The sequence below is a fragment of the Centrocercus urophasianus genome, unplaced genomic scaffold, assembly GCF_019232065.1.
Source record: "Centrocercus urophasianus isolate 14NV4802_14NV808 unplaced genomic scaffold, USGS_Curo_1.0 seq_25, whole genome shotgun sequence".
NCBI lineage: Eukaryota > Metazoa > Chordata > Aves > Galliformes > Phasianidae > Centrocercus > Centrocercus urophasianus.
This window is the reverse complement of record NW_024884811.1, coordinates 3,772,976-3,797,064: the sequence shown is the minus strand read 5'-3', so window position 1 is coordinate 3,797,064 and position 24,089 is coordinate 3,772,976. Positions and strand designations below refer to the sequence as shown.

The following is a 24,089-nucleotide window of genomic DNA, read 5'->3' as shown; positions in this document are numbered from 1 at the left end:
CTGCGTCCCTGGTCCAAAATTCTCACAGACTTTCTCTTCTATTCAAACACCTAAAAAAAATTCTGGATTTTGTCCCATTGATTTACTTTCTGAGAACATTATGTCTTTCTTTTCAAAAATACAAAGACATATCAAAGACCAGGAGCCCCTTGAGATAAATACACAGTGCAACATTTTTTCCCCCATTTCATTAAACCACAGAGATGAAAGCAAATTGCAACCAAGTAGGGCTAGAAAATCTAGTTGTGCTTATTTTTTTATGGTAAGCTCAATTAAAACATCTGCCTCTTTGGGCAAAAGCAGGAAGAAGTTCTCTGTCACAAGGCGTCAGCTTCTCTAAGCTACAAGTATGCCTTCTCAGAAAATCTGTCCTTCAGAAGACTGTTTTGATCCCCCAGATGTTAGCACAAAGCTTCTTACATTAAAAGAAAAGTAGAATTTAACTCCTCTGGGTCTGCCTCAGGCAGTGGCAGCAACAAACTCCAAAATACCACAGCTGTGCTGCCAAAAGCTTTTTGAAACAGTAGTGCACCAGAGATGATGTAAATATACAGACATACACATGTGCAGATATATACATGATGCGTTACTAACATACAAAACACATGGTAACACAGAAAACATCTAATTTGCTATACATTCACATAAATTAAAGGGAAGGAAGTTCACAGTTTACATAACTAAAGATAGAAGAGTAAAAACAAGCCAAATTACAAGTGGGTGGTACAACACTGTTTACATAAACAATACAGAAGAGAGAATTGCCAGCAGCTCAAAAGCTTCTGAGGAGTGACACTCTCTTCCAAATTTCAGTATTTTTTTTATTGGTGATAGTTTTAAATAATCTCACAGAAAAATATGGCAATCAATATGTGAATTATGTTCCCTGTTTCTGAGTTATAATTATCTGCATTCATAGTTTATATAACTAAAAGAGATGCTTAAGCTCTACTGGCACCGAATTCTTAAAGTAGGTTATTCCCTGTGTTACAGCAGGTAATTTCCAATGAAAAGAACATAAAGTTTATAACAGAAAGAAATAAAGGAAAACAAAACATAACACAAGAAGTCATTGACACATACACTGATGTTCTAGAGAAACAGAAGGATAATTTCCACTCTTCTATGTTTTGATAAACACTAAGAAAGAGATGGAAATGACAGAAAGTTACTATACACAGAGTAACAAGCAATGAATGTCCTCAGCTAAGAAATTAAGGAGGTTATCTGCACATGTTTTTATGGTTTCTGGTAAGAATCTTACTTGAGACATTATCAGGCAACAAAGTGGAATGCTGCCTGAACTGTGAGAAGAGTAATCCTCAAGATGATATACAACAGCTGGAAGAAGTTTCCTTTTTGTCTACAGCATGCTTGTTATTACAAAATCTGTCGTTTTGGACCTAAACCTAAACAAGCTACAGGTATAGCTTGTATGAACATAAACTGATGTTTGCTAACTAAATTCACAAGTCATACATTTCACACTGCATTTACAACTGAACCAAGTCAGATTCAGTTCTAATTAACTTCTAAAATTTCTGTGCTTTTTTTTTTCTTTATTTTTTTCTGCTGAGCTTTGGGAAATACACATTAATATTGTGACAGCATGAACCCTATTTTTTTTCCTAAAGATTCTACTACAATCATATTTTGCATACATAAACACATATTTGCTTGAACATTAAGTTCCTTTGTGATAGGTTTGTGAATGGAACCTTAAAAAAATCTACTGCTTAAACAGCAACACTGACTCCAGTAGTGAAGCGATAGTATTTTCTGTAGAAGGAAATGCAACTCAATTATGGGAATCCAGGTAAATATACTTTCTCTGTGTGACAACTCAAAGATCTCTTTTTTATATACAGTTGAATTGTAAAGATATTTATATGTAGGTGTAAGCAACAGAAGCACCAGTATTAAATATACAGTCAATCATATTAAACTGATTATATAATTATATATTCCTTCTTATATTTGGAAGATAATTTTACAATTAAATATTTCTTATTAAGAAAAAAATTGTGATTTTGATTTGGCACAGAGTAGGAAGAGCCAGCCCAAGACTGAGCTCAGTTCAAGACATGAAATCTCACACACATAAGATTAAGAATGACTTTGAGAAATTTTCCTGTCATGTCACTTTGCAACCTTTCTTACACACAAGTCAGCATTAAAGTGCTACCATTCAATTAAACGAACAGAAGCTGTTCTGCAATATTTCTGCTAAGGGATCTCATTCTGATTGCAATACCAGTGATGGCTGCTGTATTATTGCCAAACTCAATGTGGGCATCTCAAGACATATGGGCACAGGCAAGCATCAGAATAAAGGACAAGTACTGCATTCTGCATTAATGAAAACTGTCATTTAAACCAGCAGTGAATGAAGCACATCAACAAAGCTTTCTAAAGGCACCACTTATTAAAGCCCTTACATTTGTCTGTTTTGTAACTGATCAAGGAACAAGGCTGTAGGAAATTGTTAGCATATGAAATACATATATCTGCAGTTGGGAACGTAGACCAGTTACTTATTTCCAAATATTTATTTCTTATGCCTTCTTATATGTCTACATACCGTAATTTGAACTGAGATCGCACTTCCCCATGTTCTATTTGAATGAGTTCATTGTAACAAGCAGTTATGCTGCTATTCTCCATGAATCGCTGGAAAACAAATCAGAAGTGCATGAAATAGAATGGAAGGTTTGTAATCTATTATTCCTGTTCTTGTATCTAAAACTCTAATGTTATAGAGCTGGCAATAGGACGACAAAGGGCCACAAAAATGGGGCCGGAATATCTTTCATATAAGGAATGGCTGGAGGAGCTGAGACTGGTCAGTACAGAGAAGAGAAAGCACAGGAGAGATCTCATTAAGATAAAACAAGTACCTCAAGAAAGTGCAAAAAGAACAGTCAGGCTCTCTTCAATGGTGCCAGTGTCAGGATGAGAGGCAATGGGCACAAAATGGAGTACTAGAGGTTCCTCCTAACACCAACTTGCCAGTGTCAGGATGATAGCTGGACTTGATGATCATAAGGATCAATAAGACAGTGTCAGGAGATTTTATGATTCTTGCTGTGTGGGTGGCTGAGCACTGGCACAAGTTGCCCAAAAAGGCTGTGAGTCTCCTCCTTGGAGATGTGCAAAAGCCACTTGGACATGGGTAACCCACTCTGTGCGTCCTGCTTGAGCAGGGGTTGGGCCAGATGGACCCAAAAGTCCCTGCCAACCTCAGCTATTCTGGGGTTCTGTAGAAATGCTTTCATTGCGCCTGCTGTGTTAAGCAATCATCTATTCAATGGGAATGATTCTCTAGTCACTGTGACAATATTGCTAGCTAAATAAAAAGCGAGCATAAAAATCTGCTGAAACCACAACTGTGAGCTTTGCCACTTGGTTCTAGGTATTCAGTAAGAAATAGGTCATCTAAAAAAAAAAAACAAACAAAAGTCTCAAAATCAGTAGCATTTGGATGTTTCATTAGGAACACCTATGCCTTAATTCAGAACAGGAACGGAATACCTTAAAGATATAAAATATCCATGCTAAAAATTAAAATAAATTTAATGACATTTGGCATTTCGTCTGTTTTTAAGTAAGTATTGTAGCTGAAACTCACAAACTGTAGTAACTTGAATTTGTAAGTAACGTCAGTGAGCTGTCACTTTTGAATTCAGAAGTGCAGAAAAGTAAAATTTGACAGCTGTTAACAAGACCTTTTTAAATATGTGTTAGATGGAATGTCCTCTATTTGTTATGCAGAAGCAGTTAGCAGAGAGGTATTGTGCTTGGACCAGCTGCAGTGAGAAAATTCACATTCATCACAAAAGTATTAGCATGTTCTCTGACTTCAGTTCAAGTTTATTGCTCACTAGTAGACTTCTGCTATGAGGATTTACATCAGTGATTTGTAAATACATCTGTGGATTCTGCTTTTCACACAAAATACTCTGTGACATCATTAGTTTTCAGAATACAGCTGCATGCTGAGTCAAGAGCCAGCACTCAGATCTGTGAAGAACAAAGAGTGTTGTATGAGGAATCTTTGCTTCTCCCCTTTATGAAAAAAATGTGATTTGGGAACCAACAGCTTAAGCCCAAATTTAAAAGTAACTAACCATGGGCCTACTTCACTCCTCATGTTAAGATATTAAATATTTCTATAACTGTCACTTTTCACAGCAGGAAAAAGACATTAAGATTGATGTATTTGTAGGTGTATTCCCCCAAAAATATTAAAGGAGCTCTTGGGAATCTTCAGCTCTGAATCTGATGTAAAAATTGAGGTTTTGTCTATAAAATTCTAGAAAAAAGTGACAGACTAATTGGCTATATGCATCAGATACTTTATTAATCATTTTGGAGTTGCACTTAAAAGACAGGTACCATCAAACAGAACAATTACAATTAAGTTTTGTCAAGGGAAGGAGGAAGAATGGAACTAGTATGACAAATGCTGATACATTGAATAGTGATAATGCAAAATAAACTACTGGAAAAGGTAGAGTATAAAAATAAAGTTAGGGAAGATAAAGCTGTAATTTGAGCAGATGGGATTTTTCAAAAATCAATTTTATTACATTGTTGAGGAAAAGATCCCTGGATGCGCTGTCTCTCTCCTTGGAGAAGGTGTTTATTTGGGGTTTTTGTGTCTTTTTGTTTTGCATACATATTTTAAATATATATATGTATATATATTTATACATATATTTGCAAGAGAGTCAAGATCTATTACCTCTTTCTGGTGATGTTCCACAGTGGTGACTCAGGTGCATATACTTTTTGCAATGAAACTCAGGTTTAGCACGAATTAGCTCAGATACTGGATTCAGTCTGAACCAATAGGATAGTGTTCTGACTGGGATAATTCTTCTAAACACATATATTTAATCCCCCCTAACTACAGAGTCTACTGATGAGCTCCTACTGATTAACTTTCTTAATATTACAGATGCTTTATGTTACATTAGGAAACATTAATGACCACCCAAAGCCACTCAAACAAAGGCTAGAAGATGGTAAGCAAATGAAGCTAGACTTTCAGAACTGAAAATCACTGCTCTTCACTACAAATTCATTTTAAGAAACAGCAGTAAACAGTTATTTCCTCCTCTGGTTTCTTGTACAGAACAGCTTATAATGTTCTGAATAGAAAGGGTTCACGCCGAGGTAACAACTCAATTCAAACCTCACTGAAAAAAACCAAAACAAAACAAAACATTATCCTTTTTCAATTCAGCAGGAGCAGGACTAGGCTGGTACTCCATTCAGAAAAGATTCCTAGCATGCACACAAACATGTCTAGATGACTAGGCACACATTAATTAGGGTGCCATGTCTTTGATTTTTAAATACACTCATAAACAAAATCCACTCACCATCTGTCCAGACCACATGGATTTAACCACAGAATCATTAAGGTTGGAAAAGGTCTCTAAGATCATTCAGTACAACATCCACCTACCATCAATCCTGTTCACTAAACCATATTCCTTAGTACTGTATCTGCCCTTTCTTTAAAGACCACCAGGGACAGCGATTCCAGCACCCCCCTGTGCAGCCTGTTCCAGTACTTCGCTACTATTTCTGAAAAGAAATTTTTCCTGATATTCAACCTGAAACTCCGCCGGTGCAAATTGAGGCCTACTTGTCCTATTGCTGTTATTTGAGAGAAGAGCCATACCCCTGCTTTTTCTGGAAGGACTACCTGGATCACAGATTCTCTTATCTCATATGCTTTTCCAATACATTTCTGAAAACAAGAGTACCCAATCAACTGTGACCATTATCTCATAAATACATTTTTGACATAAGCAAACATATAGTTTACATGAAGAACTTATATGAAAGATTCAAATGTGAGGAAGTTGAAGTGCCTCTAATTTACAAAGCAACCACGGTTACTTTATTAAATACATAATATATGAAAGAAAACATACCCTATCAAAGCCTGCATTAAGAAGGGGAAGAACAGAAGTCTCTTCTTGATCAGCAGATCTACAAGACAAAATGCTGGTCACACAACATGCAGGAACTAGATGGCATCAATTCAGCAGTTATCCAAATATAATGTAGTATGAATGCTCTTGCATAAAATACACATGTCGAATCATGATATTACAGAAGTGGATCTTCTGAATGTCAAAGATGATACAGTCTTTTATATATACTTGCAGTTGTTATTATGGCCAGAAAATAATTTCTACAGCAAATTCGATATTACACAGACATCTGTCTTCTCTTCATAGACATACAGGGATGTTCCAATAAATAAATAGATAGATAGTTTAACAAAACAAAGGATATCCTGTGATATCCGACAAGAAAGAAACTAAAATAATGCTATTAAGTGGAATGTGGAACAAGCTATAAGGTCTTGTTAAGCAGCAAACACCATCTATTTTCTAATCTTGGCTGGAAAAGTTCTCCAGCCAACTCAATTTGCAAATGTTTTAGTTGAACTAGGAAATTAACAAAATTAGAATGGATTTAGCAGTATGTAGAAGTACTAACAATGATGGGAAACCACTCTTTTTCTAAGATATTTGATAAAAGATGTATTTAAGTCTGTAAGAATGCACTGAGTATGAATTACTCAAGAAGGAATTCAGGACAATACAATACCAAGTTTAGTACCATCAGAAATAAGATTTACTCCATTACCTAGTTACCTAGTAACCACAGCATGTTATCTGATCTATTTCCCTTACAACACAATAAACAGCTTTCTATTCTTTCATTTTAAAAACAAATGTATCTGTGTCTATTTTTTTTTTAGTACGCAAGCCACTTCATAACAATTCTCTAAAGTCAAAGTGATATATTAGTCTATATGAATGGAAGTAATTGAATACTTAAATAGGCCATATACATCACTTAACCATTTCAGGTAAAAAATAACTAACATTAAACTAATTCTGTAAGTTTTTAAACTTACGAGTTTATATCTTATCTATGAGATACCTTCTGTTACTTGCTAGTTTTGATTTTAACTCATTCTCATAGAGTAAAACAAAAATATTTCACAACACAGAGTAAAACGTACGTGCGTGGAACCACAGCAAGTATTACAGTGTGTTCTGATGGCTTTGTGGCACGAATAGACCTAAGAAAACAATATTTTCTCAGTTACACCACATGCTTTCTCAGTGTTACACACAATGTCTTCACAGGCAATATAAATGAAAAACAGTTCTGAAAGAGTCCAACGAGTTATGAAAATAGGACCAACTGGTCCTCACTTAGACATTCAATTTCTTTTGGTATCAGCCTCCTCAGAATCTGCACAATACAGTGCAGTACAGAGACAACAGCTCAAAATTCTCTTCAAACCTAGTAAAAGTTTGTCCTTCTTACCTAGGTAAAGGCAGGGCAGGCTGCCCTGAACGCGGGGGTTGACAAGATGCAATGTCTATACAATGCATTCTTGGTATTTGTTAGCTCAAAAACTAATTAAACGAGAATCTTTACCACCTTCTCCCACCTTCACAACTGTCCTTTCATATGCTGTAAAATTTTCTTTGAAGTATACCAAGTGCTCTTGGGGCACACTGGTAAGAAAAGAAAGTATAGCAAATACACTTCTCTATAGAGGACTACGACCACCATGGTTAACAAAATTTCAACACTTTATGTTACTGAAGAACTGAAAAAAAAAAACAAACAACCAAGAACACTCCATTCATCTTTCACCACTGAAAAATACACTTTTTTCAAACATGTCACTCTCTTCTGAATAAAGAGTTGTCATATGCATGTGTACTTCTTCCAGAAACACTTCCATAACCTTAAATACGTGAACTTTAAAATATTTGTCTTAAACAACAGAAATTTCAGTTCATGCAAGACTGAGAAATGTAGTGTGCTGCATGGTAAAACTGATTTTCCATTTCCATTTCCACATGTACAGAAGAATGATGTGAACTTTTGTGAAGAGCACTCACTGACGTGTGCCTGACGTAGTCAACAAACAATAGCATTAGTTTCAAGCCTTGCAGCTTAAAATCTTGTTACAGCACTAACTCAGGAAAGGAGATCCAGGGAGAAGCAGATACAGAAAGCACAGAGTGATTGCACAACAGCTGTGGCTTATGCTCCGAATAATGCTCATGATTTGAAGAGAGAATTCTACAGGTCAAATGTCACCCTGGCCAAAAGCTTATTTTTCAAATTCTACTCCTCTTAACAGGAGTTCCTAAGAGTTCTTATGAATCTTCCTTAAAGAGGGAAGAAAACCTCTTGTACTCAATCTCCAAATTTCCAATTTGTGCATTCTTCTTTATTTTTTTTTATAATTAAGAGTATGGATTTTGTATAATATATTCCAGACTTCAAGAATAGCATAAGGCCCTTTAGTTACCTGCAGATATCTTCTGCATCAAAATATCTGGAATTCCTGTGATCTATAACAATTATTTCCTGGTGCTTATCAAGGAAACATTCAAGTGCTGATTCTGGAGTCTGGGCAATGTTGCACCTGTAACCAGCTCTGTCACAGGCCCACCAGAAGCCGTCACTTTGGTTGTCTTCTTTTGCGAAGATCAGCAAAACCTGCAAAGCATGCAGAGCAACATCAGTTTAAACATGCAGAATAGTTATCCACATGGCAAAAATCTTAACAACCACTTCTACTAATTGAAAGATCAAGTCCACTCTGAGATGGTGGACTGCAGATGATAAAAGAGCTGTCACAGTGGATAACTTAATTAATAGAGTGATTATCAACATAGCATTAACTGTGCAGGACTGATATTTACTGCTTTTGAATAAGCTGTGATTGTTCTGGATGTAAATGTGTTGGCAGGTGACAGGTTACCTTGCTGTGCGCATTCCTAGAGCATCACGGCTTCAGGAGCACTGCGACTATTTGGGCAGTTTTGACATACAGGCCCCTATCTAAACAGATGCCAGACTTAGCGAGCAGATGTTCAAACATCATTCCCATTTTAAGGTTGTGGGAGTTACACACATTTTAAATTGTAAGGAACTTTCTGAAATGTAATTGCCTTTTTCTTTCAAAACAGAAGAAAACGATAGACGAACAGGTATGGAAAGGGCTGGGTAGTAGGAAAACAATGATTCAGACACTGCAGCTGATCACTAACCATGCCACTCCATGTGACAGATAAAGAAAAACATCAAATTATTGAAAAAATGCTGTGAAAAAGAAAGGCTTTAAGAAGTCAGAAGTTCAACTATAGGTATTCACATTGCACAGAAAGGCAGAAGACTGAGGATAATCTATATATAAAGCAAAATCCTGTTCATTTTACAAACAAAAGTAACCCCCAGCTTCATTGAAACAATCTGAGCAAAGTTTTTCAAAAATGCTCACAAGGAAGGCTAATAACCTTTCATCTGTGATGTTGCATGTCTGTAATATCAACACATAAAATTCAACACCATCAGCCTAGAAGCTAGACAATGCGACCATACCCTTTCTTTTATCCTGAGCAGTATGGAATGGTCTGGAATGGTCTGGAATAAACAGAGCCATTAATGTTACTGAGGCTGGACTATCATTAAAGATTTCATTAAAAAGTAGTAAAAAATTATATGTTTGGAATTTCAATAAATATTAAGAAATTCATCTGAAAGTTTTAATTTATTAGTAAGGGTCCACTTACTAATAAGTGTAAGGTTACTGCCACTCATCATCCAAGATAGCAACTGTCACTCTACCTAATCCATTATCTTTTCCAGTTATCAAACATTCAAAAGCAGTTACATGGTTCTGCTATAGAACTTTGCATATACTCTGGTAAAGTAGCTACTCTGATTCAATCCTGTTTGGCTCCAGCTGCTGTTGGAGAAGAGGTTTTTCTTTGAAGATGTTTTGATATCTTTCTTCTCTCAACATTCCCTACTTGGAAATAGAGGATTGCAAAATTCAGCCATTTACCAGATGCAAAGTACTGGAGTTTAGTTAAACCACCTGTTCCCCCACTGGAAACTAAATATCAGTGTGTGAATCGTTCAGAGAATATTAACTTTAAAGGTACCATTAAAGCATTACTGCCATGCCTGCTCATTAAAATTTGTATGAAGCTTACTGTAGAGAGTGAAAACACAGCAAAACTTGAATTATGCAAATACGTTGCAAGCTAATCTCCCAAAATCAAAATGAAAATACAGCAATCTGTGTAAATCAGACTGACAGTATGACAGGAAATCAAATTTAATCTGTATTTCTTGATGGAAAACATCTGTTTTGGTATGTGGTTTGTTAGCCTTGCTGTGAATAGGTCTTTTTTATCCAGTGCTGCTTTGACATAGGAATACCATACACTTTTCCTGCTGAGATTTTTTTTTCTGTAATCTACTGGAATTCCTACCACAATTTTCTGAATTTGTTTTGCACAGCTATTGTATGTCTTGTTCCCAGTTTATCATGCAAATACAGAAAATAGATAGAGATCTGCTTTGAAAATCTCAAAATACAACCCAGTGAGAACAGGTGCATATATACCAGAAGGAAACAATGAGAAAATCAAAAATAGAACTTAAGAAGTCATAAAACATGACACCTAAACCTTTTTATGCCTCTGTGGTATTCCAGTGAAATTATTTTAATAGTGTCTTTAATATAGCCAGAGGGATACTGTGTGAAACATTAAATGGGCAGGAAAACAATTAGATGGTGGGCATCATCAACACTTCGGCTGCAGCTCAAGAGGGGAAGATCGTCATGATCAGAACAGACATGGAGCTCACCATCAACACTGTGAAAGTGATGATGACCTATGAGTTTCATAAGAGGGAGAAAATGCAGTATTTGAAGGGGGAGCAGGATTAAGCATTAAAAGAAAGTGAGTGAATGATGACAGGTGGCAGACAAACTCTACAGCAGTTCTCTGGAAGGAAGCAAGAGGTATTTGCTTAGACCAAACAAGAAAGAAATGTACTTATTAATATAGAAGACAGGGACTATGGGGAAAAAAAAGAGTAAGCATTTCAGTTTGTGTGTTAAAGCCATGAGTGCAGAAAAGCACCACAGTAACTGCGGGAAACAACCACATTCACTTCCAGTATATGAAGTTCTGTGAGGAGATGATGACAAACTTCAACTCAAATGCCAATAAAAGCTTCAGGAGTGGTAATTACTATAATTTCTGTGCCTTCCTCACCTTCCACTCCTTCCTACTCTAAAATGTTAACTCACTGGTCATTAGGGAAATTACAGCTCATACATGGTTTCACTCTAATACGACATAAAAATAACGGAGCAAGAGTTTTTCCATTAGTCATTGCTTTAAAAGGCATTCAGATCGTATGCTGAAACATAACAGTCTGACCTTCTGTCTCTGCCCTTGCTTTAACAATCATTAAGTTTGCAGATGTAAATTGGCTTCCTGTTTTGCAACGTTGTCCCCATTAGTTGATAACAAATTTCTACCTATGGTCTGATCTCCAAGCTAAGCTCTCATTAATCATCAGCTGAAAAGATTCCCATTCAATCCATTTGATTACATGTGAAGGCATTTGATGCAAGCCTACTCTTTGGCCATTAAGAAATTATCTCCTCTATTAAAAGTGTTAAACTCAATAGAAGTTCCTGAGCACATCCACTTTTTTCTGATTTTCCCTAACAATCACTGAGCCTCTTTTCTCCTAACCTTTAAATCACACAGGGCACTGACTTAAAAATCATATAGGAAAGTCCCATATACAAACCTCTGTCAGCCCTAGTTCTGCAAATGAGTACCGTATTTCTCTTTCATATGTACTAGATGTTAACACATCTTTCTCTCATGTCACTGGGGGAAGCTGCACGTTTATAATGAGGCTGCTCTGAAAGTAATGTCTCTATTCTATGATGTCCCATGACATCAGAGGCAGATGTTGGTTCTATGGCAGTAGAGGTTGAACCCTCCTGCCAGTATTCCTTTCCATTTTGTTGCCATGTGACAGATGGAGGCAGAGAGGCACTCTGACAAAATCATGTCTGACGTGAAAGTGTGTATGAAGCAAAGGTGAGTCACTGAATTTTTCCATGAAAAAAAAAAAAAGAAAAGAAAAAGACATTTACTGACCCACTGACATCCATGGATGCTTGCTGAGCATTTAAGGAGATCAAACAGTGGATATGAGCACAGTGAGGCAGTGGGTGGTGTGTTTCAGCAGTGGTGACAGTGACATGAAAGACAAGCCACATTTTGGACAGCCATGCACAGCATTCACACCACAAAATGAAGGGCATTTTGATCAGCTCATCCATGTGAATTGGCAGATTCTGATCTAGGAACTGTAGAGAGCTTCAGTGTGTTGGAAACAGTGGTAGCAATGTTAGAATATGGCTAAGTTTGTGCCAAGTAGGCTCCACTAATGCTCACACAGGAAGAGAACGAACATCATAAGCAGGTTTTTTCAGGACCTGCTGAACCAATACAAGGCTGAAGGTGACAGTCTCCTGGACTGCATCACTACTGGTGATAAGATGTGATGTTACCACTACAAGACAGGGTCAAAATAGCAACATGGGAATTCCCCACTGAAGAAAATGTTCAAGACGTAGCCCTCAGCAAGTAAAGTGATGTGCACTGTCTTTTGGAATAGAAAAGGGGTGATTCATTTGGATTTTCTGGAACCCAGACAAACCATCAGCTGCTACAAAATGCTGTCTAAGCTGAAGATCTGAACTTCCAGAGTAACGTTAGAAAGAAGACAACCTTTCTCTTACAAAGCAATAATGCCAGATCCCATACAAGTTTGAAGACCATAGAGCATATTGACACTTTGGCTGGACTGTCCTACTGCATCTACTGTATAGTCTAGGTTTGGTGCTTTCTGACTGCTATTGGTAAAGCTGATAAAGGATGAACTGCATAGTCAATGTTTTCCTACCAGCAATAACACCACAGCAACTGTGAAACAGTGGGTCACTTACACTGGTGCATACTCTTACAAGTGCAGCCTGCAGGCTCTTTTTCAATTAAAATGCACAGCTAATGGTGGTAAATGTGTTGAAAAGTGGTATTTTGTAGGTGAGAATTTGCTCTATCAAATAGTGTTATAGTGCTCTTTGTATCTTTTATTTTCCATGGATACCAATAGGAGGCATTACTTTCAGAGTGACCTATGTATGTACATTTTTCTCAGTCAATTCTAAGGTCTTACAACCAAATTAAGGCAATTTGTAAGCGCTGGTACAAAATCGGGGCGGACACATAAGCTGCATGCTGGGAGGGCATTTGGAGGGTAAAAGCTGGTATAAACCAAAACAGATTTGTCCTCTAACACAAATGGTCATAAAATCTGAGGTGGAATCTATTAAATGGTTTATGGCAAGTCATAGCCATAACAAAGGTCACCTCCTAGACAAAAAAACACAACCCATTTGCCAGCTGGCATAGGTCTGCTGCCAAACAACAGTTCAAAACGTGCACAAGCATACAATGAACATTGCTAAGAAAAGTCCTGGTGACAATTGTTTTAACAAAGTGTATTATCTTATTAGACAATTAAGAACATGATTAAGCAGCATATAAAGATATTTAAAATGCATAGTTGGTAGCCCTTTGCACTTCACAGAGAAATACATACCTCAATCATTAAGATGGAATATAAAAGATTAGCGCACATTATTTAAATGATAGGTATGTGCCATCCTTGTCAAATAAGCTGAGGTCATGTTACTTGTTCCATAAAGGAACTGAGTTTACAGAAAGTATTTTTCTTTTAGTGCAATTAATTTAGAGTATGGCATAGTCTTTACAAAATACTCTTCAGGTACAAGTTTTACTTAAGTCCTGATTTCAGCTTTTCAGTATCTAAAGAGAGCCTATGAACAGGAGGGGAGTCAACTCTGAAAGGGTAGATAGCAGCAGGACACGGGGAAATGGTTTTAAGTTGAAGGAGGGAAGATTCAGGTTGGATGTCAGGAGGAAGTTCTTTACTATGAGGGTGGTGAGATGCTGGAACAGCTGCCCAGAGAGGTTGTGGATGCTCCATCCCTGAGATGCTCAAGGCCAGGTTGGATAGGCTCTGTGCAGCCTGGTCTAGTATTAGATATGGAGATTGGTGGCCCTGTCTGTGGCAGGGGAATTGAAGATTCATGATCCTTGAGGTCCCTTCCAACCCTGGCCGTTCTGTGATTCTGTGATTTCTGTAGCACCGCAATTCGTGTCTTCACTAATAAAGGGACAAAACAACATCCACAGCTAGCTAAATATAAAGATGAATGTCAAGAAAGTTTCTATACAAAACACAGAACAATTTCCCTTCTTACATGAAGAATTATTACATGATTAAACTGCATAATAACAGCAAATACGGATAGTATATTTTTGCAAATCCAGTTTCTATGAAGTAAATAAAGTAAAATGTTGCCAAAGACAATGAGTATTCTTATTCGAGTATTATTGTGAGCATCTTACTGCAGATCATCACAGTCTACTCAGCATTTTTCCATAATTAGTTCCACATATTTACGTTTAAATTACTTGCAAATGAAGACTGGTCTACTGCCAACCCCACTATTATGCAGTCTTTTTATGACATACACGGTTTCAAAAGATCAAGCCACTGTTAAGACTGAATTATACTTATTATTATCATATTTAATACATAAAGAAAAATGTAAGGCTTTATGACCTCCAAAACAGCATAGCATGAATTCCATGTGTAAGTTTTTCTACTTGTAGGCAGTCATGGCAAGAATAAAAGCAACAAACAAATGCAGAAAGAGTGGCTGCTAAATATCTCTGCATTTTGCAGTTAGCTGACCAAGACTAAAAGTTACTTCTAACAGACACTGCTTTACAGGAGCAGTATTAAAGATCACACTATATGTTTAAAATAATATTCTTGGCATCCCTCTGTTTACAAACATAGGTACAAATTGTACAGAAACAGTAGTAAGTATGGGCAGAGCTGCTGCTTGTGTGACAAAATTCAATGCTCTTGTTGGAACACGTGTGACTTCTTGCATCTGTGACCTGTAAAAGCACAGTTCTCTGTTCTACTGTACAAAACCCAGCAAAATTTGCCTGGTACCTAAACTATATAACAATGCTTTCTGCCGTGGCAAGTCAGGATTCAGCAGTTTTTAACATTCAGAAACAGCTGTTTTCCTTGCTGGTGCACACACACACGGACACACTCCTACTGACAGGACACAAAATAAATTACTTGATGTTAATGGAAACGTGAGCACCTTCTTTACCAAGTTAATTTAGCCACAGATCTCTTTTCAAGCACTCAGATAAACCGAAACACCAATTATTGAACTCACAGTCCTTGCAGAAGTAAAAAACATGTATAACCATGCCTTAATTTTTTCACCCATTAGCACTGAATTGACTGTATCAAAAAACTGAGAGAACATCTTACCTGAACCGGATCTTGTGTCAGTCTCATAGGCCCAATTTGTACCTCTGTAGCTGAAGCCTGCTAAGTAAGAGTAATAGAGATTTTTTTCCACTCTACTTCTTGACCAGATAGCATTTTGCAAGCAAGAATGAAAGATCAAGCATAACCAGTAAGACTCTCACAGGATAGCCACACAACATGCAGCCTTTATCCAGCTGCTTTAAGTGTAGCTCTGATAACAGATAACCACGCTCACAATTTTGTTTCATGTACTTCTATGTTAAACATTGTAGGGCTTAACGCAGTAAAAATCTAACCACCATCTTCCTCCTTCCCCAGAGCACTTCGATTACAAAGGACTTCTGTTTTGTTTAAGACAATGGAAAACTATTATTTTTCTGTCCAAATATTGCCTTATTCATTTGATTGCAATACATACCTTCAAGATCTTGTAATGTATAATGAGAACAATATTTTAATTCGTTTTGTTAGAAAAACAAGTGAGTTTTCAGACAGGACAGTTTGTTTGGATTATAGTTTTAAAGATATTTTCCAGAAATGTAGCCTTTAATTTAGAGGGGGAAAAAAAACCCAAACAACATTGATATCCCTAATCAGTGTGTTTTCAGAAGACTTGAGAGCACATCACAGTTTAAAACTACAGCAACAAAATCAGCAAACATTGGCTTTCAATGCTTCGTAGCCTTATTTCCTAATAGCTGGACTACCTTCATGCTTTTTGTGTACTTATACATTTCAATATACTCCTCCTGTAATGCTGATTTGATTCACTTTAGATTACAGACTGTTCTCAAGCAACTGAACAACGCCTATGTCCTCCCACAGATGTATGTACTTTAAAAAATTCTTTGAACCCACTGATTACTCTCCTCATACTACAGAGGATTACAAACAAGTTAGCAGTATTTGAGGGGGCAGGTTCACTGCTTTCCTGATGCCAGTGATTCCACGTGCTTGGGGTAGGTAGTTCAAGCAACTGCCTTGCAGGTCAGGTGTTTCAACAAAACCCTAACTGCAGGCACATTTCCAGAACTTTCCTTCACTCCCAGGATCCCTAGATTATTATTTCTGCACCACTTTGCTGTGTACTGCTTGTTAGGTCAAGCCTTTTACTTGGGTATTACCTTATCCTCAAATATAGTATTTTTTCGAAGGACTTTACATTCAACATAGATGAAGTTACTAGTATTTGGTTTTACTCCTTGGAGGACACACCAGTGTTGCAGGTATTAGTCTTGCCTTGCACTTCAGACAGTGGAATTATGCATAGTGACAAATGGCGCATTGGATTTTCATACATCCCTGAGCACTGATCCTTTTGAATCCCATGTATGCCAGAAGGTAGCAAGCAGTTCTCCAGAATATTAAACCACAAAGCATTGCCATTCTTTTTCATAGCAAAAACTACCTCCAATACACGAATAGCTAACCTTTCCACACACAACAGCTTCACTTCCCACTTGATCTCCTGCCATGTTGGAAGGAAATACAGTGCAAGAAGAGATATTAGAATAGAAATGGAAGTTAGCACTGATCATAAGCCGTGAAGTAATAAAGCTGGGGAAACAGAATTCTCTCAAAGCTCCTAACTCCTCTCCCCTCACAAGCAAACAGACAAAAATCAGGAAAAAGTACGTTCATATTACAGTGCATTATTTAAGAAACCAAAAGATTTTTAAAATTGTGAATAATTTTGATTTAAATAAGTGTTCTTAAGTAGTCTCATTTGTAGAATCGATAGTAAGGAGAACAGTCAACAGATACACAACAGGCTTTGGTCTGTATCAGTCCAAAACCTTCTTTTTAAAATGCACATTTTAAAAAAACATATTGATAAGAGCCTACCATTCTTCACAAGGTACCCTTAGGACATCAATAACCATTTTATGATTCATTTAGAGGTAACACTATGGAAGTGACATTCTAAATAAGTGATCTCTTCTTTACTACCACTTCAGAGTGCATTCAGTTTTCATTTCTTAGTTTTGTCCAAGATGGAATAACTGTGCCTAAAAAACAGATCTCCACCGCCAAGTCTATCAGATTCATTTCAGAGATTTCTTCACTTATCTTAGCTCAGGTATTCAAAAAATGAAATAAAAATTCACATAACTGTGACTAGGAGCTTCTCTTTGTGCTGCTTTCACATCAGACTTGTGAACTTACCTGAATGCAAGGACCTGAAAATCAGATCCTGTCTTTTTTTTTCCTTCCCTCTAGTATTTGAGGCTGTTCCTGTCTCTGCTCGCAGTAGAAAAGCTTTATGAGGATTAGAAAAATCGGAGAGTCGCAACATAGGTAAGCTTGTCACTGTCCTGCTCTGCAGAGATATGATTTACTTACAGTCACAGCCATACATAGGGATGTAGAAATGGTGTGCTGCTTTTCCTGAAAGACTGAAATTCTGGAAGAATGACCTTTAAGACATTCCTTATACAGCACATGGAAATAAGAGGGGCGTCCTCAAATTAAAGCTGATAATAGGACTGAACATGGGAAGGATTCATAAACCACCTCATTGGATACAACGAGGAGCATTTTCAAAGACTTCCTTCATGGACTTGGACTTCTGAGTTTCGTTTCACTAACCGAATCAATCCCCTAGATTTGTATGCCTAAATTGCATTTGGTACAAAGAACAGTCTCATTTTTCTTTCAAAACATTGCTAAAAGAGGCACAAGTACCTCGCTGTCAAAAAAGCATGGATTTCTCCTTGGCCTGAAAGAACTAATTTCAAATCTTCCTAACTCCCAGAAAAGTATGATGATGTGGATGCTGCATATTAATGATACCATGACCATACCTCTGCTCATTTCCTGGCTCAAGTGAACATCTCATTGCTGATGATTTCCAATTAAAATAAATCTCCCATTATTTTATTGACTGGCAGGAAGGACTGCTAATAGACTTGCATCCTAACTCAATTAGTACAGTATTTCATGACAAACTTTTCTGGTAAAACATGCAGAGCTTGTTTCCAAAGAGGTCAGTGAGAGAATTCCTGTTTTAATAGTGCAGAGGAACAGACACCATAAATAAACTAACCATCTGGGGATAACAGAGAGCTTAAAAACAATGAAGAAATTTTTGTTTTAACATTTCAAACTGTCTACCATTATTTCCAGTATCACTGTAAACTCCAGAGGAATCCGCTAGTAATCAAAGAATTAAAGACACAGTAAATGGTATTTTCTTAAATCTTTTCTTTTCATATAAATTGGTGATTATCAATTTTCTTCCTTTCAAAGCAGTATATTAAGCAAAATGGAATCACCACTTATTAATTAAGTTCTACTCTTTTAAATCACTAATACAAAATGCTTTACTCATCATATGACTGAAGACTTAAGGCCCCTGTAGTTTATGAATCATCAATAATTAATAGCACAACTATTGTAAACATGGTGACTAATTAGCACAGCAAAATCTTCTTGAATAACTCTTTGTTGTTCCAGAGAAACAACAGCAGCTGGAGCCAGCAAAATGGTATAGCAGTCTTCTAGATGGGCACAGGAAAAACATGCCTGGTAGAGATCTCCCTTTTTCACTGACCAAGAACTGGCCCTGAAAAAGATTGCAATCACACGTGACTTCCATACTGGACCTCTGACTTTCCATTCTCTTGATGTCTTGAATTCCCTTCTGAGACACAGGGCTCACAGCTTTTCTAAAACATCCCCAGCCTGCAGCTGTCACCAACCAGAGTGAACGTCCTCTTCCATTGTTGAGCAATGTTATGTGCCTCTCTTCTTTCCTTCCTTTAACTGTCTCATGTTGTTTAGCAGAACTATACTCCAAACTTTCTTCTCTTTCTCTTTTTTCTTTCTTTTTTTTCTTTCTCTCCTTCTTTCCTGCTTTTCTTCTATCTTTCCTTCTTTCTTTCTGCCTTTGAAATCATTTCTTGTTCATTAACTGATATTCTTGTGTCACCTGAGCTCAGTCTTTCTATGCTTAGGATCTCTCACATGCTTCTTTTGTGAGCACCAACTGTTATAGGGAATATCTTTCTTGTCCTGTTTGGCAATTTACATGTGTTGAAATAAGGACACATTCACAAAATAAAAATGAAATGTTTTCAGAAAGATGCCACCTCAGCCTCAGTAAGACTCTCAATCATAATCTGCCAGTAGCTGGGAGAATAAACAAAACAAATCACTATCTGCTCCTCCCAGGGCTCCTGCTGCTGGAGATCTGGCCCTGAGCTAGATGGCTTTTGGTGTTTAGAGATCTGGTCCTGGCTAGATGGCTTTCCCAGACACCATTCCTCCCTGATTCATTCATTTAATCAGTTGTCTCAGATAATTTTTTTTTCTCACCAACACAGCTACTCATCCAGCAGGGAGGTAGCTCTGTTGTAATGTACTCCTCATAATTCAGAATGTTCCCATCTGACTTTTTACTCATTCTTTTTCTGCAGCTTCCAGTTGATTTGTGGTTTTACTTTCCCAGCTGCTCAGGCCCTGATTTCCTTAGTTCCCACAAAAGGGCTGTAAAACCACTGCTCTCTTCAATGCCAGTCAGCTGCCATCTTCCCAGAGTCCAGAAGAACATTGAACATTCGAATAGCTAAGGTTAACGTAGAATTATGTTGCTTTATTAATTTAAAATGATGATCAAATGCACATAGTGCTTAGAAAAAATAAGACCTTGTTGTTGAGTTAGCTGATTAGCCACTGCAAACTGCAGGCATCCATCCATAAGAGAAGCCTAACCCCTCAGTGTGTCATGAACGTCTTTTACAATGCTTATCAGCAGATGCATGGGAACTAGTAAATAAAAATTAAAAGCATGGAGGACAAGGGGAAATGGTTTTAAACTTAAAAGATGATAGATTTCAATTGGATATAAGGAAAAAGTCTTCCACAGTGAGAGTGGTGAGGCACTGGAGCAGGCTGCCCAGAGAGGTGGTAGATGCCACATCCCAGGAGGCATTCAAGGCCAACCTGGACTATGCTCTGAGCTGTGGATGTCCCTGTTCATTGCAGGGGAATTGGACTAGATGATCTTTAAAGGTTCCTTTAAAGATTAAAGGAAAGAAAATGTAGCTCCTAGACGACATTTTGAACCCCATAAGGAGAGCTAATGTATGTTTACATGTGGTACTCAGGGACACGGTTTAGTGGGGAGATACTGGTGATAGCTGGACAGTTGGACTAGATGACCTTGGAGGTCTTTTCCAACCTTAGTGATTCTTTGTATCTATGATTACCCAGTTTTCACTCTGCTGGCTGCCACTGAGGTCCGTTTAAAGAACAGGTGACACACCATTAGTACTTAGTTATTCAGCAATTTCAGGTTTATATGAATTCCTGGGTGAATATGCCAACTAAGTCCTAGTGATCTCTTCTCATCCCTACAGCAGTACACACATCATACCCAGATCTGCTTCTCCTGTCTCCCAAGAGCAGAGTGCCCAGAGGACAGCTGGCTCAGTTTCCTTGTCAGCCATTTGTGCAGCTTGAGAAGAATATAGTCTCATAACATATAGTTATCATTATCAGAGTACTAACTGTCAAGCATGTTTTTATAACAATGATATAAAATTAATAAAACTGTCATAAATAAAAAATGTGCACCAAGGAAGACATCGAAATATAAAATGTTACATCACACTCTGATACCAAACATTTCTCTTTCAAGAAATCCTACCTTCAGTGAATCCTACCTTTTTTTTCTTTAATTCCAGTACGGACTTTAAGAAAAAAAAAGAATCCCATTTCTTATTGGATTTCCTGCTTAATATTTTACTTCCTATCTTTTGATGAGAAAACCAGGCATTTCTTCCTTTGGACATCAAACCACTCTCAGGTATTGAGAGTTTTTCAGTCTTGGGATTAAGTAGAATTTTAAAGGTATATTTAATTAGAACTGGCTTGATACCTACACTATTGTAATACAATATTTATGAAACCAAGCTAGCTGTGACAAGGTGACATTTCAAGACACCACTTAGCATAGGTGCTGTTTATCTCTTACTGAGGAAAACAACAAAACAAAACAAAATGAACCTTACAATGCAACATTTTTTTTCTAATCAGGGAAGAAGTCACAGCAAAAATCTAATGTATCAATTTTCAACAGTATTTTCTCTAAATTTTTACTACATTTTCCTGCTCACAGAGCAGCAAAGCACAGGCAGTCAAGGTCTGGAACAGGAAGAAACTCCCTCTGTTACAACTAGATACTCAGAACCCAAATAGGAAGAGGGGCCTTGACTAATGCTTAGAGATACTCACTGTAATCCCAATGAATAAAGAATCACAAAAACATTTTTTTGAAGAGACCCCTGAAGGTCATTTAATTGCTCCAACTGGTGCTATTGTAACACTACATCAGGCCAGCCATGCTTTTGTCTATGCCTTTCCAGTTTGACTGCTGCTCTGGCAACCATCTCCCAGTCTGTACTGATGAGAAAGGAATTAAAATCTAAAGAACAGCCAAAATTATTGACTTGTAAACTACAGTATAGGAGAGAAATATCTGCTATCATAATGCAGGTACGTCTTACCTCACTTCTACCTATCTGTAATACTGAGCAATTTCAGCCCAAGTTTTGGGAAAACCATTAGCATATTTCATTTTAAATTGAAATGATCTACTGTAGGCAACCTGCTGTAGCAGGGTGGTTGGACTTGATAATGCCTTAGGTCTCTTCCAACCCCTGCAATTCTGTGATTCTGTGAGAACTGTTTTAAAAGTTAACAATGAACTCCTATGGACTCCTTCAGAGAAATAAAACTTTAGCAACTCTGAGTATATTTACTGGGGCAAGGTCATTAATAATATTCTTTAAGAAAAGTAAGCTTCCATGTTTCAATCCAGCAGTACAAAGGTCCTGAAGAGATAGATTTGTTTCACAAATGGCAAAATTTTTAGACTTGTGGAAAGAAAACTATTTACAGAGTCTCCAAGGACATTTATTTTGAATACTGACTTTGTCAGCAGAGGTTTCTCTGAAAGTGCATTTTTTCTGTTAGCATGCACATTTCAGGTTATGTTAATGTCCTTGCAGGGGGACACTTGGCGGAGTGAAAATAAACATCTGACGAAGTGCACACAATACACTCAACATTTGTGGATCTCAGCCTGAAGAGACTTCTTTATGTAAGTGCATTTGTCATTATTGTCCAGTCTCATCTTAGTAAGAAAATGAGTCTCATGCTTTACTGATGAATCCAGTCAAACCTTGTTCCATCAGTCTCAGGGAAAAATACAGCAACTAAGCCTAAACTATTCCAGAAATACCAGGTATTTATACAAACTCGGAGAAGAGCCACTTGAGAGCAGGCCTGCACAGAAGGACTTGGGGGTCCTGTTAGAAGAGAAGCTGGACATGAGCCAGCAGCCCGGAAGGCCAACTGTGTTCTAGGCTGCATTAAAAAAGGGGTGGCCAGCAGACAGAGGGAGGTGGTTGCCCCCCTCTACTCGGCTCCTTTGAGCCCCATCTGCAGTACTGCGTCCAGGCCTGGGGCCCCAGTACAGGAAGGACGTGGAGCTCTTGGAGCAGGTCCAGAGGAGGGCCACTAAGATGAACAGAGGGCTGGAGCACCTCTACTATGAAGAAAGGCTGAGGGAACTGGGCTTGTTTAGCTTGGAGAAGAGAAGGCTCTGAGAAGATGTCATTGTGTCCTTCCAGTACCTGAAGGGAGTGTATAAACAGGAGGGGGAACGGCTGTTTACAAGGATGGATTGTTTGAGTAATCTTCAGCTGAAGATGACTACTTCAATATTATAATGCATTATACATAGAAACTCTATTAAAACAAAAACAACCCCCCAACCCCAAAACGAATCAAAGAAACAACAACAAAAAAACCTCGAAATTTCCTGACTGCACAGAGTACCACCAGCATATAAAGCAAAAATCATTATCTCCCTGAATTACGTATGTACACTTTTTTTTCCCAATCTAACATAAACATATGTTACAATTAACTATTTTACTGTTTTTATCAGAAGTCCAGATAAAAAAATTATTCTGAGTAGACTATACCATCTCAAGTATGAAGTCTAAGGTTCTCTCAAGAAAACAGCTTCCAGCTAAAAATTACCTTTTGTTACGCAGATACAGTCAACATGATAGCGTGTGCCATGTCTCAGACGAAAAAATTGTGCAGACATCAAAAAGCACATATCTCATCAAAATAAACAACCCAGAGGTTTGCATACTGATTCAATAATTCATGATCACATTTAATTCCATTTAAGTTTCTGTTTTAACTTTGACAAAACCATTGCAGATAATCCAGACAGCAGCAGTAGTGTATGAATCTAAGAGATGTCAAATACTGACATTCATGTATCACCTCCTGGGAAGTGCACAATGCCTTGCTCCCTGGTGAATCATCTAACGGCATGAATGGTTCACCACGTGGATGTTACTCAAGACCAGCATTATTAACCTCCATATTTTGTCATCCAAGACTAAAGTGTTCATGAAACTTGTCTCATCTATTTAGTTTATAAATCACAGAGGGAAAACTCACCTAACCTCACCACACCTCAGGTATTTTTATAAGGGAACACGGATTGACCAATCCTATAAACCTACCCAAACAAAGACGAAAAGTGAGAAAGAGTGGGAGTAACATCTGTACAGGATGGGCTTAGTGGTACAAATGAAATGGTCAGAAGAAGGGGAAAATCTGACTCAAAAGAAGAGGGAGTAACAGATGCAAAAAGTAAGAACTGCTCTGATAAGCTTAGAAAGTTAATTACCTAGTCTTACAAATCTGGAAACTTAACTACC

General features: G+C 37.5%; 1 protein-coding gene across 1 annotated transcript in view; it reads right to left on the bottom strand.

Annotated features, from left to right (window-relative positions):
• PDE8B (phosphodiesterase 8B) overlaps positions 1 to 24,089 on the bottom strand; it is a 68,321-nt gene that overhangs the window by 25,999 nt on the left and 18,233 nt on the right. Inside the window, exons 2-6 of the mRNA XM_042825707.1 lie at positions 15,340 to 15,399; positions 8,369 to 8,559; positions 7,055 to 7,114; positions 5,949 to 6,006; positions 2,582 to 2,670 (exon numbers count right to left, since the gene is read on the bottom strand). Of these exons, the coding sequence (XP_042681641.1) occupies positions 2,582 to 2,670; positions 5,949 to 6,006; positions 7,055 to 7,114; positions 8,369 to 8,559; positions 15,340 to 15,399 (458 nt within the window). The remainder of the gene's footprint in view (positions 1 to 2,581; positions 2,671 to 5,948; positions 6,007 to 7,054; positions 7,115 to 8,368; positions 8,560 to 15,339; positions 15,400 to 24,089) is intronic.